This window comes from Crocodylus porosus, unplaced genomic scaffold, assembly GCF_001723895.1.
Source record: "Crocodylus porosus isolate Cpor-Errol unplaced genomic scaffold, CroPor_comp1, whole genome shotgun sequence".
Lineage (NCBI taxonomy): Eukaryota > Metazoa > Chordata > Crocodylia > Crocodylidae > Crocodylus > Crocodylus porosus.
The window spans coordinates 3,293,093-3,313,077 of NW_017728940.1; the positions used below are offsets into that span (position 1 = coordinate 3,293,093).

At 44.8% G+C, this 19,985-nt stretch overlaps 1 protein-coding gene across 1 annotated transcript in view; it reads right to left on the reverse strand.

The window, feature by feature from the left end:
- Positions 1 to 12,008: 12,008 nt before the first annotated feature.
- The window catches only part of LAPTM5 (lysosomal protein transmembrane 5), a 37,252-nt gene continuing 29,275 nt past the window's right edge, over positions 12,009 to 19,985 (reverse strand). Inside the window, exons 7-8 of the mRNA XM_019548016.1 lie at positions 13,585 to 13,677; positions 12,009 to 12,705 (exon numbers count right to left, since the gene is read on the reverse strand). Of these exons, the coding sequence (XP_019403561.1) occupies positions 12,631 to 12,705; positions 13,585 to 13,677 (168 nt within the window). The 3' untranslated portion in view covers positions 12,009 to 12,630. The remainder of the gene's footprint in view (positions 12,706 to 13,584; positions 13,678 to 19,985) is intronic.

The following is a 19,985-nucleotide window of genomic DNA, read 5'->3' on the forward strand; positions in this document are numbered from 1 at the left end:
GAACCAGGTCCTCGGTGCCTCTTGGAGACCTGCACTTCAGTAAATCATATCAGAAAAGAAAAACAGGATGACAGTAGCACTTGAAAAGAGTCTTTTATCAGACTCAAAACCAGCATTGATACCACCATCGTTTGACTTATTAGCAGGCTTGTGTCAGCTTGTGTTTAGTTTGTGTTGGCCAAATCATCTAACATTTCAAAAAACCAAAACCATTTCCCGTCTAACACTCAGCCCCCCTGACCTGACTGGAAACTTACAATAAATCTATACATTTTATCAGATTTCATGGCTCTTTTGAGCGAGGCTTTCATGAGGGACTATTTTCAGTCCTGGATATAAAATAATATGCAGAACAGAATGACTGTCTGGCTTACTAAAATCCATGAAACATCAGATCCATTTATAAGGTCAGGTGCTCCGGTATGTGTCTAATTGCTGGAATCATCTTAAGCTATGTAATAAAATCCATCTTTGTGTGTGATGTATTGAATACATTTTAACAGCTTTAATTGCATTGTCAAAGATAATTAAACCAAGAGGCTTAGGAACTTTTAGCCCTCTTGCGGTAAAGGAACAGCTAGGAACACTTTTAATAGGAATTCAATTTGAACCAGGAGATTGTACTACTTAATTTTTTTTTTCAAAGAAGCGTTAGCTTAATTGAGCTGCACCGTGAGAAAGGAATTCTCTCTTTCTCTCTCTTTTTATCTAAAAAGCCAAATGAATCATTGACATTACTTATAATGCTATCTTCTTCAATTGATCTGGGTGATGGGACAATGCTTAATTTTATGGAGCTGAATCTCTTTCCTTAGACCTGCTTGTTTCTGGGTGTTGTTCCAGAGATGCAGTTCACCACATTAGAAAACACTTGACAAATCATTTTCCTTGGCATTAATTGTAAGAGGGTTCTAAACACCTTACCAAGGTAAGGTGAGAAGGATTATCTTGTAACTATTCACTGGAAGAGGACATCAACAGCAAATGCTCTGTACTCAAATTTCCTCTGTGACCTTCAGCAACCTAGTTTAGGCTAAATCCTTTTTCACCTTTACATGCATAAATCAGTAGTATAACTAGGCCTGGGTGAGCAGGGCACTAACTTCAGGTGCTAATGTAGGACGCATGCAAAAGTTGCAGCGGCTGCTGTAGTCCAAGGCACAAAAAACAATTGTTGTGTCTGTACTAAGTGGTAGCCACATGGGCTGCTTGTACACGTGATGGGGGCGTTAGTTCCCCTGAATTGAAATGGTGGGTTTTTACTCATGGTGATTAAAAAAATCACCGTTTCAATTTATTTAATAGATTTTATAGATTTTAGGGTCAGAAGGGACCCATTAGATCATTGAGTCCGACCCCCTGCCATGGGCAGGAAAGAGCCACATGGGTGTGTGTCCCAACTCCTCTTAAATACCTCCAAGGAAGGGGACAGCACCATCTCCCTTGGAAGTGTATTCCATATTTTGGCAGCCCTCACTATAAATAATTTTTTCCTGATACCCAATCTAAATTTCCTGTCCTTCAGTTTGTGACCATTGTTTCTGCGCCCTGGTAAACATCATATCCCCTCTTTGCTGCTGTCCCCACCTGATGAGTTTGTAGATGGCCACAAGATCACCTCTCAGCCTTCTCTTGCAGAGGCTGAAGAGATTCAAGTCCCTCAATTGGTCCTCATAGGGTTTTTCCTGTAGGCCTTTAACCAGATGGGTGGCCTCTGAACCCTTTCCAGGTTATCTACATCCCTCCTGAAGTGCAGTGCCCAAAACTGGACACGGTACTCCAGCTGCAGCCTGACCAATGCCACGTAGAGGGGAAGTATCACTAGGCCTGTGCGAAGCAGTCAGCATTCACTTCAGATTCGAATTTGGACAATTCGGAGGACAGTGATTCAATTTAGTGATTCAAATCACTGCCCCTAATAGATTAGGTCAAATCTGATTCTCTGAATAATTGAATCACTGAATCTCCGAATCACCCAGGCCTATCCACTGCCTGATCTCCCAGCCTGGCAATGGCTACCCTGCCCACCCCAGCTTCTGGCTCTTTGAAAATAAAAGTCCTGACTCACCGGGTGCTGCTGGGTGGGGGAGCAATCCCCACTGGCCCCCATTGCCCCATACCGCATGGGGGGCTCTGCACGAGCCCCCTGCCCCAACCCCCGTGGTCCCAGTCCCCACATAGCTGCCCCGCCTGCCACAGCTCTGGCCCCTGAAAAAAAAAAAACAATCCAAAAACCCCAGACTCACCACTTCTGTGGCAGGGGTGATCCCCAATGCCCCCCACTGTCCTGTGCTGCATGGGGACCTCTGCATGAGCCCCTCAAAGCCCAGAGGCCACTGTAGGAGTGGTAATTCCTGGGGTTTTTCTTGCATTTTTTTTCTTAAAAGGCCAGAACTTAAAGAGGGGAGCAGCCATGGGGGGGCTCGGGGAGTGGGCGGGTGTTGGGGGCCTGGGGGAGCAGGCAGGGGATGGGTCCTGGTAGGGGTCCCCCCATGGTCCCCTCTCCCCTTCCCCACCCCCTATTTACTAGCTCTGAGTTCACCTTCAGCTCCCTTCTGCAGTGGTCAGGGACTGTCCGAATCACTGAAGCTCTCGAATCAATTCATACCGTTTTTTTCGTCCCCGATTTGGTTTGGATTTGGAGATTCGGCCACCGAATTGGGCTGAATCTCCTCCAAATCAAATCGCCACCCAAAGTGTCACACAGCCCTAAGTATCACCTCCCTAGACCTGTTTATGATGCACCTACTTATGCAAGAAAGAGTGCAGTTAGCTGTACTTGTTAGTTCATAACATTGGCGACTCACATTCATTTTGGAGTACTTCAACTCCAAGATCCCTTTCTGCAGTTGTGTCACTTAGAATGGTACCTTCCAGGCTATCTGCTGTGAGGACAATAGTGCAGTGCACAGGCAATCTAAGAAGTTTTTGAACAATGTTGGGGGCAACTTCCTGGTGAAAGTGTTGGACAGGCCAACTAGGAGCCATGGTCTTCTTGATCTACTGCTCAGAAAAAGGGAAGAATTAGTGGGGAATGTAGTAGTGGATGGCAACTTGGGCAGCAGCGATCATGAGATGATTGAGTTCAGGATCCTGAGTAAAGGAAGGAAGGAAAGTGGCAGAGTAAGGACCATTGGAGGTGGAAGGCCAGGGTTAATGAGGTTCAGCCCCCCCAAATGCAGGCAGCGGGTAGGGCCACAAGGCAGCTCAGCTGCAGGTTCTGGGTGGCTGCAGCAGGGGTGGCGAGGGGCACAGACACAGCCAGGACCACTGCCCAGCACATGGATAACTGGCTGCCCAGCATGGCAGGCAAGTATTGATCTATTCTATGAAAGGACAGGGCTCAGCTGGGAGCAGATCGAGACCCCCACAGTGAGGGAAGGAGTGGGGCACAGACAGAAACAGGGGTTGGGGTGAGTGGGGCCCTGGGTGGGCTGGGTGGTGGGACAATCAGAGCCTTGGTGGCTTGTCCAGGGGTGCGGGGACTCCCACTGCTTTGCACATCCTGGTAGAGGCCTGGGGGGCATGAGCCCCCCGATCTGTGTATGGGGCAGAGGTGGTGGCTGCTGCACACTGGGCTTCGCTGCCTGCTGCAGCTGCCCTGAGAGAAATGCAACGCCATGTGCCTGCCACCACTGGGCTTCACCGTGTCCCCTGCCCACCCTGTGGTGGGATGCACATGGCATCGTACAGCTTTCAGGACAGCTGCAGCAGGGAGCAAAGCTCAGCATGCAGTTGCAGCCACCTCTTCCATGCACACAGATCCGGGGGTCACATGCCCCCGGGCCCCCACTGGGCTGCATACAGTGGTGGGAGGCCCCCACACTTCTGGATGAGCCCCCCAGGCTCCAATTGTCCCACCACCCAGCCCAGCCAGGGCCCCATTCACCCCAGCCCCAGCCCCTGCTCCTGCTTGTGCCCCACTCCCTCCCTCGCTCCAGGAACCTCAATCTGCCCACCCCACCTTGGCCTTTCCCTTCCTCCAGCCCCTTCCTCCACATACTTACCTGCTGCGGGGGGAGGGGGTGCTGAGCCCCCCCCCCCACATAATTTTTTATCCCTCCACCTATGGTAAGGACCATGGACTTCAGAAAAGCAGATTTTGACTCACTGACGGAACTAATGGGCTTGATCCCCTGGGAGGCCTGTTTGAGGGGGAAAGGAGTTCAGGAGAGCTGGTTGTACATTAAAGAAACCTTACTTAGGGCACAGGAACGAACCATCCTGAGGCACAGAAAAACTAGCAAGTCTGGCAGGAGACCAGCTTGACTTAGCAGGGAACTCTTCAGTGAGTTAAAACACAAAAAAGAAAATTACAAGAAGTGGAAACTTGCACAAACCACTAGGGAGTGATATGAGTATTTCCCAGGCATGCAGGGATGAAATCAGGAACACCAAAGCATAAATGGAGTTGCAGCTGATAAGGGAAGTGAAGGGTATCAAGAAGGGTTTCTACAAGTATATCAGCATCAAGAGGAAGATCAGGGAAAATGTAGGTCCCTTACTAAATAGAGGAGGCAACCTAGTGATAGATGATGCAGAAAAGGTTGAAGTACTTAATGCCTTTCCTACCTCAGTCTTCACAGGTAAGGTCAACTCCTTGACAATTGTTCCTAGCAGCACAGTTTGGAGATAAGGTGAGCAGCCCTCAGTGGTGCAAAAACATGTTAGAGACTATTTAGAAAAGCTGGATGTGTATAAGCCCATGGGGCCGGATGCAATCCACCTGAAGATGCTGAGGGAGTTGGCTGGTATGATTCCAGAGCCACTGGCCATTATCTCTGAAAACTGATGGTGATTGGGAAAAGTCCCAGATGATTGGAAATGGGCAAATATTGTTCCCATCTTTAAAAAAATAAAGGACGAGGATCTGGGGAGCTACAGACCACTCAGCTTCACCACAGTCTCTGGAAAAATCATTGATCAGGTCTCCAAGGAATCCATTTCTAAACACTTGGAGGAGAAGGAACAGTCAGCATGGATTCACTAAGGGCAAGTCATGCCTGACCAACCAGATTGCCTTCTATAATGGGATGACTGACTTTGTGGATGCAGGGAGTGCAGCGAATGTGACATACATTGACTTTAGCAAGGCTTTTGATATGGTCTCCCATAACATTCTTGCAAGCGACATAAAGGAAGTACAGGTTGGATGAACGAACTGTAAGGTGGATGGAAAACTGGCTGGACCATTGGGCTCAAAGGGTAGTAATCAATAGCTCGAAGTCTAGTTGACAGCCAGTATCAAGTGGAGTGTCCCAGGGTTGGTCTTTGGGCCAGTTTTGTTCAATATCTTCATCAGTGGTCTGGACAATGGGATGGAGTGCATCCGCAGCAAGTTTGCAGATGACACCAAGATGGGGGGAATAGTAGCAATCTTCAGCTGCCTGAAGGGTGGTTCCAAAGAGGATGGAGCTGGACTCAGTGGTGACAGATGTCTGAACAAGGAGCAATGGACTCAAGTTGCAGCAAGAGAAGTTTAGATTTGATATTAGGAAAACCTTTCTCATGAGGACGGTAGTGAAGCACTGGAAAAAGTTATCTGGAGAGGTGGAATCTCCATCCTTGGAGGAGTTTAAGACCTGGCTAGACAAAACCTTGCCTGTGATGATATAGCTAGAGATGGTCCTGCTTTGAGCAGGAAGTTGAACTAGATGGCCTCCTGTGGTCTCTTACAATCCTAATTTTCTATGATGAGCAAGAACTGAAGAGAAACAAAAGCACAAGTTGATTAATAAGCAACTGGAGAGAAAAAAGATAGCTGTATCTAACCACTACTCGTTCTTCGGGAACAGCATTTGAATTGCTCAGGAGCTTCCTGTAGATCCCAAGCCATGTTTAGTCTACTCTTGATATATGAGCTGGAATGGTGCTGGAAAGTTTTGTGCCCAAGAGACCATCCCTCTGAATCCCAGTTCTTCCCCAGATGGCCTATACCACCCATAAATTAAACCAAACCTGCTTTAGCTACCATATTAATTAAGCCCAGCCAAGATCTTATCCAGCTGAACCACATGCACAAGGGCACCTAGGATGAGATCTAACTAGGAAAAGCATGGGATCTGGTCACGGGCAGTTACTCCACATCACAGCCCTCACAGAATAGCCTGTCATATTAGCCAACATCTTCCTTTCTGACTAGTCAGAAGTCCCTCTGTTTTAAGTGCTTCCTGACTCCTTTCCCCATCTCCATGTCAGTTCCCTGCACAAAGGCTCCTTGAGTCCTGGGCTGCTACAGAAGTGTTTTATTTCTCAATTGCAATTTTGGCACCAGATTGGGGAACTGTTTACTTTCCTAGCAATTATTTGCCTTCCTGGCACAGAAGTGACTGCCAGCTTTGCTCTTATTGTGTTTGTTTGTCTTTAAGATTGAAGGGAAAACAAAATATCAAAAGGAGAAACCTGACATTTCTTGCTGGCCTCAGTCCCAGGCTTGATTGCTACAGAGCATTGTGACAACACAAGAGGAGCGACCGGCTGGGATTGTGCATTCCAGTGGAAACCTTTCTTTCTCGTGTCATTGTAATGATTGATTCTTGACCTGGGACCAGTTTCCCATTGTTTTAGGTATTGTACAAACCTATAGTAAAATAACAACAAAACACCCCTCCCCAAAGTACTCAAAAACTAAAGGTTAACTATTATCTCCCACATGGAGGTGGGAAGTTGACCCACTGATAGATGAAATGAGACAGCTTAGCCTGTTATCAAAGTAGGAATTATGCCTATGTTTCTTGAAGTCTAGGTGAGTTCCTTCTCGGTAGGATCATCTTTTCCCATAACTATTTACCTCGTGAAAACATATTAGAACATAACTTGGTGGCTGTCATCCGTTCTTATTTTGGCAAGTCTCCTGCTGAAGCCAGTAAAAGTATTTGTCTGTGTTAGAACAATAAGAGGTGAATGAGGACCTCAGAGGTTGGCACATATATTGCACATGATGGTATTGTACTCAGTGTGCATGTCTACATGTTCATTAAAATACCTTTGCTACTGAGCATTAAGCTTATTAACTTTAATATGAAGTACTACATAAAGGTGCATTAGCTCGTGCTAATGCACAGTACAAAAGGCAAACTTTTTTTGTGATGCTTCATGTGCAGTAGACTAAATCTACTGCATATTAGTGCATTTGCATGGTTATTATCATGACACATTAATTCACAGTAGAATAGGCTGCACATTACACTGCACATTATGGTGTCTCATGTAGCCACATCCCGTGTTATGGAAAGAGCAAGACATGAGAGTGGAGGTCAGAAAGTTTATGAAACTATTAGAGACACAGATGTGTGAATTATGAAACCATTCCAGTGCTTAGAGTTTTCCCAGACAGCAGTGAAAAGAAACCTGGGTACAATTTCCAAAGGTTTTAAGTCACTTACTGTTTGAGTCACCAAGGCCTAATTTCTCAAAAGTATTTAAGTGCCCAGTTTCCTCTGCTTTCAATGGATGTTAAGGCCCTAAATACCTTAGAGGAGTTGGGACCTAGATGCTTTGGAAAATTTTATTCTTTATTAGCAATGACTTTAGCCTGAAGATGCTTCATTGAAGTAGCAAAGTACCATAATATTATCCCCTTGTACAGATGGGGCAACTTGAGCCCTAGGAAGTAAGGCATCTGCTTTGGTCACTAGCAAAATTAATCCTATTTTCAAATCTATAAGACATCCACAGATAATTTACTTTTTGTATCTCTTGCATTAAATGATGGCAAAAGCCAAACCCATTGACTCACCAGCAGGGTTTGAAAATTAGACTTTTGAAATTGAAAGCATCTGATGACTTCTTGGCAAGCTCCCGCCTATTCATTTAATGCAAAGCTGCAGTAGGAGTCACCACCTGCTTCCAAAGATATATCCCTGAAGGGTGCAAAGTTACATCCTCTTTTATCGTGGGTTACAAAGGGTAGAAATCCTTTTCTGTGTATTGGTATTAAGACAGTCTCCTCAGGTGTGAGCCTGACATATTTCAACATATGTCAAGTTTGATTTTTTTAAAACATTATATCAAGTTTATGCCTCTCCTCTAAGCTCTTTCCTATTTGTATTTGGTAGTCACAGAGTGATTTAGTAGCAAAGCCAAGAGACGAGTCTAGACCCCTGACACAAAAGATGGCATATGACTCATGCCAATCATTCATTGATGGCCAGTTCAAATAGCCATCTGTTCAAGGAGAGCTTTCAATTACATTGGCACCTAGTTCATAGTGGACAGCACAAGCAAGCAGCAACGTACCTGTGAATTACTAGCAGAGCCATAACCCATTTATCCTTGCTGCTGATTTCTAGGACTAAATTCTGCTTTCAGACATGTGTAGCCTGTAGCTTCAGCCAAGTGTTGAACTTGGGTCCTAAGGTGGGATTTTCAGAAACACCTAAATAAGTTAGGAACTCAGGTCCCAAATTAAGACAGTGTCCTTCTAAACCACTTTTGAAAAGCTTTCCCTGAAAATGCTATCTTCATCTGAACAGTGAGCATATCAGTGTCCTCAGGATCCATGCTTAGTGGGCACATCTATATATGCGCTCCAGCGCTGCACGAGTTGCTTCTGATGCTATTGCTCAGTAGCATCAGTGTCCTGGTTCATATCCACTGATGCCATGTCGCTGTACCTCATCACTACGGCAATGTAGCGCCTCGTGTAGATGCACCCACTATATCCTAATGTTTTATGCATCAAATGAGTTCAATTTCTTAGTTAAAAGATTTTCTTGCAACTGTCAACCCAGCAAACTCTTTCTGGGGTCCAAGTCATGTGGGATTCATGGCCTGCCTTGCATCCTCACTAGTAAGTAAGTTTCTCAGGGAAAAATGAAGCCTTTCGACACAACTCCATTCCCTGTAGTTTATGTTTTTCATGACATTTGATATCCCAGCCAAGATAAGGGCCTTATTACACTGAGTGCTGTATAAACTTGTAGCAAGAGACAGTCCCAACCCCAGAGCTTGCAAGCAAACTGATAAGACAGTTGAATGGTTAGGAAGAAAAACAGAATTGCAGAGGTCTTCTTGAAGTCACTCATCACTAGGGCTGGTCAGGAAACTTTCAGTGAAAGGTTTTATTGCTGTTGTTGAAAACTGATATGTTGAAACAAAACACAAATGCCCTTCCCCGTCCTTCCTCCCCAATCAATCAATAAATAAGCCAACATATTTTGTAGAAACATATCTGTTTCAACTAAACTTTGTAAGGTTTCTCAGGTCCAAACAAAACCAAGGTGGGCCCAGTTTTGCCAATACCTGAGTGGTCAAGTATGTAGAAGTTGCAGTTATAAGCCCTGTCGGGTGGAGAATCAAGGATCAGGTTACCAGGTTGAAGAGTCATAACATCAGCACCAGAATTGTAGCAGGCGGGGAGTCCAGGAACACGTCAAGCCAGAAACCAAGAGCTTAGCAGAGTCATCAGAGTCCAATCTAGAAACTAAAAAAACCTAGTCCCCACGTATTTTCTGTTTCTCTCCCTGGCCTTAACAGAGTAAGTGGCTGCTCAGGTGTTATGAATCAGCCATTTAAATCTGAGAGTGGAGTCTTGGGCATTGACAGAAGCTTAGGTGTGCTCAACCAACATCTGGGAGTATCCCCAGTGTTTGATTGGGGAAGACTGCTTTGTTGGTCAGACCAAGCCCCATGTTCAAGGCTGCAGGCCTGATAAGCTCTTGCTCCAGTAGATTTGGAAATGGGGTGTGATTGGATTTCCCACTAGACTCTACAGTCACGTCTACCAATTAGTCCTTCAAAATGGAATGCCCTCAACAAAAGTGACCCCTCCAAGTGCACAACAGCCTGGTAATTAGACCCTTTTCTGGGAGATTAGAGATATCACCTCAGATCTTTACTACTAATTTGGTGGTGTCATACTGTTACCTTAAACCCAGGGCCTCAGCCTGCCTAGCATAGCCTTTCACCACTTTGTCTGATGAGCATCTAGGTGGACACAGGTGATCAGGACCTTCCACTGGGGCCTAGTCACCCACTCACTCCTGGTACCAAAGGATCAGCTGGCTGGGATCAGCTGACCCCTCTTAAATGGGTCCCTGACCCAGAAGAAGGCAACTTGTCATGCTGGGTTGTGGGTGGCCATGTCTGGGAATCATCCAGGGTCTGGAATAACAACCAAGATCAGAAAGTGCTCACAGAGCTCAACTATAGGAGAGCTGGGAAGCCAAATCTGCCCAAGGAGCTGAGTCAGAGATCTGGAGAGTCAGTCAGAGTACAGAGTCAGAAGACTAGCCAGGTCAGGTATCTGAGAAATCAAACTAGGAGTTGGGTTAGGAAGAAAAAGGGTAAGGCCAAACTTGGGGTCCATAGGCAAGCTGGATCGGGTAGCTGAGAGCCAGCAGAGGTCTAGGTGACAGGGTAGACATGTACCCAGGCTGCCTTGCTCTTGGCTCATGATAGGGCCAGGAGGGCTGGAGCTTGAACTGGCCAATGAGCTAAAGAGAAATCCCAGGGCTCCAGAGAGCTCGCTTTATTTATTGGAATTGCTCAAATATTCCTTTTTGTTTATGTTATTTGGGCAAATAATATTTTATGCCAGAAGAGCCTTGCTGCAAGGTGTAGGATGGCTTACTGGGGAGATGGGAGGGCATTGAGCGCGCTCAGGTGGAGTGTGGTGGTTCGTGTGGGTTTTCTTTAATTACTTGCTGGGGGCTACTGATGCGCTGGAGGGACTGATTAGGTGCAGAGGCCCAAGGCCTGATTTTGGGGCCTAAAGACACTACTGATGTGCTGGAGGGACTGATTAGGTGCAGAGGCCCAAGGCCTGATTTGGGGGCCTAAAGACACTAGGGAGACCAGCAAGTAGGTGAGGGAAGGTTCTGGCCAGGCCAAATCAAGAAAAGCCGGTGCTGAGCAGTGCAGAGAAAGCCACCCAAGGTGTCAGCCCAGGAGAACTGAGGGCTGACACCCAAGTAAGATCAAAGGCATAACAGGTGAGATCAAGGGAAGCCAAAGTAAAAATAGGTCAGGACTGATCACCAGAGGACATAAGCCCTATAACAGAACGTAAGACCAGCAACAACTTTACTCAACTTTGTTTGTACAGTGCCTCGCACATTGGGAACCTGGTTTGTGAACAGGGCTCTTGGGCTCTGCAGGGTATTACTCAAAATACCCTGCAGAGCCCAAGAGCCCTGTTCACAAACCAGGTCCCCACTGTGCGAGGCACTGTACAAACAAAGAACGAAAAGGCTGTCCCTTTTCCCAGGTGCTTATAAGACAAAAGACAATGGATGTCAGGAGATTGGGAAACATACAGAAACAATGAGACATTATCATTGTGATTCATGCTTGGCAAAGAATAAGAAGCTGAATCGAGTCCAAGCATTATTACTGCTTTTGGAGAGTCTCATCTTACTGACCTCCGCTAGAAATGCCTTGTTGCCACACATCTTGCTGCCTCTCCACAGCTGGGAATGCGTGCTCTTTTTTCTGTTCCGCTCCTTCCTGTCATGGATATTCTTCTCCGCTGCATGCACAGTGTGTTTGTGGTCCTATTTTGGAAAAGCTAGTAGGTCTACAATGTACCATATCACTCAAGGAATCTGCTCTCGGCATTCCCCTGAGTTTCAGGTAATAAGCCCCTCAGTACCACATGATTGTTTTCACTCATGTTTACGCTTCAGTATTAACAAAGCTCTGGGAGAAGGATTCAATTTCCTTCTCACATATCCTCAAAAACATTGCTTATTAAATTCTGAGCTACCATATAACAGAGCACATTTTGACTGGTGGGATCTCTTTTATTGCAGGGGATATACAAAGGGAAGGAAACCAGCTAGACTCTCCAATGGCACATGAATTTGTAGACTGGCAGCTAGATGTAACATCTTTTTACTTGCAAATGGGGCACATCTGATCTGGAGTCAGTGAGCTACAATAAACCTACAACTCTGCAAGAGTGTTTTCACATAGTGACTTTTAAGAGGACAACTGCTAAATTGCAATGTGTTTCAGACTGCAAAGGATGACACTTTTCCAAAATGAGACAGCAAACGACTGAAGCCATTCCTTTTTTGGGTTGTTTTTTTTTTTATTGATACTTGTCTTTCAAATCACACACAAAAAAAGCAAAAAACAAACACTGAGGTGTGAAATGGGAGTGCAATATCATGACCATTCCAGCACTTCATATGTCCAGGGAACACACTGTTAATCAATGCCAGAAGCAAAAAGGCCAATAGCTGTTTTACCATGCGTTAAGGATCTTCAGCCTTTTGGTGATTCCTTTCCCTTAGGTCCTCATTAAAATACACTAATCAACAAAGCATCTTTCAGAATTGTGCTCTCTCCAGTAAAGGGCATTTTGGTTCTGCTTCCAATTCCCCAGGTCTGATTCTTTTCTCATCTTTTGTGCTGTAAATCAGCAGTAGCCCTATTGAAACTAGTGAAGTTACACTGGTGTAAAATCACCGTAAGAGAATCAGGCCTGAAATTGGCATTTTCACATCACCCAGGAATTACTATAAGCTCAAGTCCACTAAAACAAACTGAGTGTGGTGCAATGAAAGCACGCTTTTGCCATAAAGGAGGAATTTCTCAAAGAACTGGAGCATCTGCTGGTTGAGGCACTAAAGCTAAGGGGTATCTGGAGCAGCGTAGACCTCTTCTTGTCTCAGAGGAAGGAGCTTAAACTCCTGAGTATGGTGGTGGAGACTCCTTAGAGGGCATTTCTAAGGCTTCGTCATATGATGGCAGCACAACCTGGAAAGAGGAGAAGATCAGACTTACTCTGGAGAAACATGAATATTGATCTTGGTTTTTTTTTTGGCATTCCCTCATGTTTCTGAAATGGTCTCTCAGTATCCCTACACTCAGCCTCATGCGACTGTTAATATGATGACCAATGAAATGCATCATAATACTGACATTCAAATTAGACTTTGGATTTAACACCCCACTAAAATGAATAGGGATGTATCATACCTCAAAGGCTCCCATCCAGGAACATGCTTGAATTTGAATTGAATAGCTTGAATTGAAGCAAGAATATGCATGCTTGAATTTAAATGTGTACTTAAATGCAGGCATGCAAGTCATCCTGAGGACTTCACTGGGATTCCTTGTAAGCTCAATCACATGCTTAAGTCCTTTACTGGATCAGGGCCTTATTATTTTAGGTTTGCAGAAGGCATCAAGGCATCTCTGCATTAGTTCATACCAGATATCTTCTACAGAGGAGAAGACTTAATTCACCTGTGCATTATTCCAGCTTTTACATTGCTACCATTATAATTCTATTGCCCTAAGTCATATTACATCACATGAAAACTGGAATAACACAGACTGAAGAAAGAGCAAGTTGGTACTTTATAACCTAACTTGTTCACAGAGGCATGAGCCTATTAAAGCTCATGCCTCTCTGAATGAGTTGGTCTATAAGGTGACACACTGCCCTGCCTTCTGCCTAACTTCATAGTAACATGGATAACTAACTCAGACTGTTTAATGTTTGTAAATGAAAACTTCTCTGTGGCTGACTGTGCTGCCAGAGGGGTGTAGGCAACATGGATAACATGCACTTCATCTATCTGTGTCCTGTCTTTTTGTGATGAAATCCAGGTGCCACGTCTCTGAACTCACCTTTGCAGCAAACTCTGGCACAAATTTCACCTCCTGTCTCCTGCTGGCCTTGATGTACTTGTAGCATCTCCAGACACATTTGAACATGAAGGCCTGAAAATGAAAGGGGAAAATACATCTGTCATCACATTGCTGCGTTTGGATGCCATGGCTTTGCCAGCTGCAATATCACCACAGACCTGCCATAGCAGGGCCCTCATCCCTGTGGATCAGAGCTGCCTTAAAAAGTGGGTGCTAGATAGTCTTACATCCTAAATCTCCTGCATCTGCCTAGGTATTTCATTTGGAAGATGAAAGCTATCTGTGTGCTGAGTAGCCCATAGATGGCTTGATTCTGCAAGATGAAGTCAATAGCACTACTTAGGGCGTTAGAGTCAAGCATGTGCTTAATGGCCTGGCTAGATCAAGGACAAAGGTGCTCAGAAAGATTGAGCCCAGAACTACGAGGAAAGTAAATGTGTTTCTGCTTTAATTTTACTTTTCTGAGTGGGCACTGGCCCAGGCATTTCAGTTGCAGAAAAGCACTGTGAACCATAAAGTCTACAAGCCATCCAGTTAGCAGGGAGGCCAAGGCTCCCCTTCCTACAGGAACTGATTTGAAAGGTCTGCTCATTCAAGGAAATATTATATTTTCCTTAGTTCAACTGGTTTTTTTTTGTTGGTGAAATACCCTCTGCCCTTGGAAGGCGTTATGGAACACAATAAATAAATAGAGTTTTTTCTAAGAAAATGGATCAATTGACAGATGGTGGCACCAGAAAATAAGCAAGGCCTGTGAAACATACCTTATTAAATCAATATTTTCCTTAGTCTGTGTAGTGAGGCAAAGTCGTGTGCCTCTTATTTTTACTGGCATGAGAATGCATGTTAAAAAGATTAATGCTGGGATTTTCAAAGGAGCCTAAGGGAGTTAGATGCCCAAAGCATGAACCACTGAGACAACTGCATTTTTCTGTAACAATGCAGATCACAAAGCCCAAGATGAAGGGTATGAGAACTGGGGACAAATAATCTTGGTTGATAAAATCTGGCTATGGAACAAATTTCCAAAAGGAATGAAGCAATGTCAGGGCCTGGCCATCTTTAAGAGACATTGCAAAACCTTTCTTTTTAAAGAGGCCTTTCTACTCAAAGACTGTCATTCACAACAATGGTATTCCCACTGTCCAGTCAACTCAGCCAATCTGATGCTCCCCCCTCCCTTATTCTGAAACAAATGAACTGAAAATCAAGTAGGTAAATTAAATTAAAAGCCCATAAACCTGGCCCAAAAAGAGGGGTGTTTTTCCCCCAAAAGAGAGAGAACCATCAAGTCTACTAGGGATTTAATTTCTGCTAGGGATTTATGTGGAAGGAAGTCAGATGCTATGAGCTCCTATACAAATGCAGGGAGGCTGTTCCAACATGCTGTAATTACAGCACATCAAATTAGACTCGACTAATCGAGTCTGTTGGAGCATGGTAATTACTGCGCTCCAGCAGACTCCAGCATCACATGTAACAGCATCCCCATGCTGAAAAATGGCAGTGGGGCGCTTTAAACCAAAGCTCATTTGCTGAGCTTTAGTTCAAAGCAACTCGCTGCCATTTTTTAGAGTGCGGACGCAGATTCACGTGACGGTACAAATGTTTCAATAGCACAGCTCTCAGAGCTGCACTAATTAAAGTACCACCTTCCTCCCCACTAGCGTCCCAGAGCATGTCTATAAATACCCTATGGTGATAGATAGCACTAAAACAACCCTAAAAGAAAGAGAACAAGAGAGAGTGTGCTTCCACTGAAATTCAGGGTGTGCGTTCTTTTGACAACCTCAGCCTATTAGAGAAAATCTGCCAGTGACAGTACAGCTCAGGATAACTATAGGGAAGGTGGTGATGGAATTCGTCAGATCTCAGTCTGGTGTGGGTAACAATGGATTCCTAAACTGAAAATCAGCATCTCCTCGACAGTTATCCATGTGGCTAGTTGAGGAAGAGGGAGCCTTTGAATTCTTGATCACTGCATGTTTGGATAATTCAGAGAAAGGTAGATTTGAAAATCTGTCATTAGAAATTGAGTCAGAAATGTAGTTAAGGCGGGGCCACCAGAAATGGACTTGCAAGTGCCCGTTGTTGGTGGCATCCTAAATCAGGACTTCTGCAACCTTCTGCTTGCAGTGGCAAGGGGTGAGCAGGTTTTGTGTTGGTTAACAATTCTATTAAGATTAAGTCTGAGTCTAACAGCTGTGTGAATACATACAGGATATTAAGTCTACAATTTTCAATATGATCAGAAGGAGTTAGGCACCCTTCTACCACTAGAATTCAGTGGGTTTGAAGATGTAACTCTTTTAAGCTCCCTAGAGTATGCCCATCTGAAATCCAGGACGTCCTTGTTTCTGTGGTGCATGAGGGAAGGAACGGTCCTACTCGAGGGCCTGGTCAGATGAGGGGAAGCTGCGCTGGAGGAAACGGTGGGAGGCAGGAAGCAGTGACAGCTGGGTAGAAGGAGGATGAACTGGGTGGGCAGTCACTACAAGAAAGGGAGGTATTATCATGGGCTGACAGAGGGCTGAAAACGTTCTGCTTTCTGATGGTATGCTGAAAAGAGATAGGAGTTACAGGTGGATGAAGAAAGGATGCCAGAATGAGTGAGGACTAAAACTGGCTATGTCTAAGGCATTCAGATCCAATGATACTAAAAAGATATGTGCTCTATGGCTCATTTCCCTGCCAGTTACTGTGTCACTTGGAGCTCTACTAAAGCTGCCATAAGGCAGACAATCCCAATTAGTTACCCGGCCTACTCAACTCACCTAGCAATTGTGTGGCATTTGCAGTGTGAAGCAGTACAAAAGCACCATTCGGATCTTTGGAGGGGCAAGGTGCTATCAAATATAATGGGACACGGTTCTCAGCCATCAGGCCCAGGTAGCATTGGACTGAACTGGGATGGAGGGTTGTGGGTGGAGGGGTGGAGGGGAGAGAGCAATTTCAGGAATAGAACAACAGGGCGACACCATGTCATATTATCTTCAGTGCCAACAGTGGACTGGTGGGGGAATGTCAAGATGGCAAGGCCTGGCCTCGTGATAATAATATTAGCAATACTCAATACTCACAAACGAATGTGAAAGAAACCCTTACTGCCTCCCATTCCCCACCACAAATCCTAGCTTTACTACTGACAAGTTTCTGCACCCTTTGTATTCTGGGGGTTAGGGGGCTATTAGCTATATGATGCAGTGTATTCACACTGCAGTATCTAAAGTATAGGTACATGGGGAAGCATCTCCTTTATGGTATGCCACATAGTCATTGCCTATCTCCCCTTTCTCTTGAAACCCTTTCGCTTCCAGAGAAATCAGTCATAATTCATCTGGGAAGTAAATCAGTTTTTGATGGCATGCTTGAACCTTGAAGGTCTATCAGGCTAACATAGGTAAGGCACACCTGAACAACACAGTTAGCATTCATATTCAGCTACCTCAACTCCCTGGCTCAAGTGATAAGGTATCCACTTATTGCTGGGTTAACAGGGGACACTTTTCAGCAACAGTTGTACCTCTGGAAACTTAACCATACTTCCAGCGTGTCTCTCTTGAGTCCTGTGCAACAGCAACAGCAGCCCTGAGTATGTCCAGGTGCTGTATAAGGGCAAAAGCCTTGTGCACTTTATATGCCAAAGTGGCATGGATACAGCCAGGTAACTGCAATTTTAGGCACATCCACAGTTCCAGGTTCTATTTCTCCCCATGGTGCAAGAGAATCACCCTGTGTATATACCTCCTGGAAACAAGCAAGTAGGGTAGGAGAAGGACCCTCCTATGTATGCTGGTTAGGGCACTTTTGCAGGGAAGAGAAGACCCAGTTATCAAGCCTTTCGTGCAAAGGAGAGTGGAGGTGGGGGCTGAATCTGAATCTTGTGTTTCTCATCAAAGTGCTCCAACAAGGCCAGAGGATAGGTATTACCCAGATTACCTCCAGCCAGGCTGGCCCACTTCACCATTCATTTAATATGCATTGGATAAACAGCACTGGGAAAAGCTCCTGCCCAGTTGGGAGCACAGGCCCTGGCTAGAACCTGACACCCGCTCCCTCTGAGGCGGGCACACAGCTCATTGAATCAGATGCCTTCTACCTTGCCTTCTTTCTTCTGACCTTACACCTCTCCTCTCTTGGCTGCCTAGGAGGAATAGATGCCATGTGCTTGCCCCCCACCATCACTACCCAATCCCTCAACAGTCATCTGTATTTCAGTTCAGTGGGATGATTAGGCCCTTTACTGATCCTGTATTTCAGTAATGGGCCCTGCTCCTGATCACCCCGCCCCTGAATTTCCAGCCCTTGACAACCAGATGATATCACTCTATAGGCAAACCTGACCAGAAGGCCATATGTTTGACACCCTTGCTGTAACTAATAGCCTTCCTATAGGCTGAATTATGTTTTGGTATGGCACACCCATAAGAGACCTCAGGGGCAGTAACAGAAAGTTAGAAGTCAAACAGATGGCTCCAGATGTACAGAAACAACATTTAAATGGAAAGACAATAAAAGCCCGTAATGGGCCATTAAACAAGGCAATGGATACAAAAAGCTATGGGGCTGATCCAACATGCACGCAGATGCCATCCTATGAGGTACAGTGAATTGAAACTGATGGGCCTTAGTAGGTCAAATCGAAAACGTTTCAATTTGGTACTGTGTCCCTCATGAAAACTTTATCACACAAAACCAGTCTCTACTTCCAGTTGCCTTGGCTATCTGTGTTTTCACCTTGCCATCAATTCCTGCTGGAAGGAACTGAAAGGATTATCACCGCACTCAGACTGTGGAGCGCTGAGCAATTTCCCTTTGTGTGGTCCTGGGGGCAAAGTTGTGTTCTGCTGTCAGTTATCAGTAGGAGAAATTCAGCTGGCACTGCCATGGAGATCAGGAGCCCCCAGCGGAGGTGAATATAAGCTGAAATAACATCCTTATAGTGAGATCAATTAGGGGGAGGTATAGCCTTGTAGGGTTTTAGCATAACACCCATCTCCTCCATCAGAAACTCTCAATATTTTACATGTTACAGATGGAAATTTTAAGATCACCTCTTCCTTAGACCCTTAACCAAAGAGAGAACAGTCATGAACCCCGAAACGTACTTCTTCCGCCCTCACTGTAGATCTCAGTCCTCTGCTAATTTACATCTCTGTAATTCCACTGTTATCCTCCATGTGCACCATCCAAGTGCTTACTCCATCTTTGTTTAGACTTCTCTTGCGCACAGTGTGTTGTGGAGCAAACGACCATTTTAAATTCAGTTGCTACCATTACACCTCCCCCCAGCAAAGAATGAGATACTCCCTGGGTACCAACATCATGCAAAATGTAAGAGGTAAATTATTGAGGCTGTTATAGGCCATATGTTCACCCAGTACAAATTGGCTTAGTTGCACTGAAATGTTATGGGTGTAACACACACATACTGGTACTATACTGGTCCAATATATTTCCTTTTCTGAAGAGTTTATTCATAATCACACCCCTTTCTGCCTATCATCTCTAGTATGAAAAGCCATGGTGTGTTACATACTCATCCAGTTAACCATGTAGTAAATTCATACTGATTTCTATTTGCCAGGATCATTAGGAATTCTGCTGGGAAGCCAGAAGTGCGGTGCCAGACAGGATTCTGGACCACCCCCAGACCCCAGTGCTCACCAGTTACGCAAATATTAAGAAATATGATGAAGTCATGTCTGGAGTGCAATCAGATAAGACATTGTGCTTCATACCAGCTAGTCTGGCTGTTTGAGAAGAATCTTAATAAAAAAATTCTCCAGCTTACAAGTAGCATTTTCATTCAGATAACATCAGATAACATCTGCTAGAATAGCTGAAGAAGTCTGTGGTTTTCTTCGCTGGTCTGAAAGCAGTCAATGAAAAAACTGTTCTCTGAGCTATCAAAGCAGGAAGAATAGAAAACTCCACTGTGAAATAGTTTTCTAAATGGTAAGAGGGATTGAGCAGCTTGTGGTTTTTAATTAAGTTTAAGGACAGCATAGCTGTCCTGACGTTGATGTAGTTGCATTGATTTTCCCCAGCTGAATATCTGACCTCCTGTCCATTGATATGATTTATTCTGGCATGCAACATCAGAATGGTTTCTTATCTTTGTTTCCAAACTCATTATGCCCCTTAAGGTTGACATCCTAGTGACACCTATAAATAGTGTAGAGAGAAAGAGCCTCGTAAAAGTTTTCTTTCATATTTGTTGTCTATGGAGTTATAGAGCAGAATAATGTGAGCAGTGACCCTCTCATATACGTATCTCTGAGGTTTAAGATCTGTCCTGATACACGTGACTCCTGTTAAACTAAGTGAGAGCCCTTCAGTGGCAAGATTTGAGAGGCAGAACAAATTCTTCCTGTTAT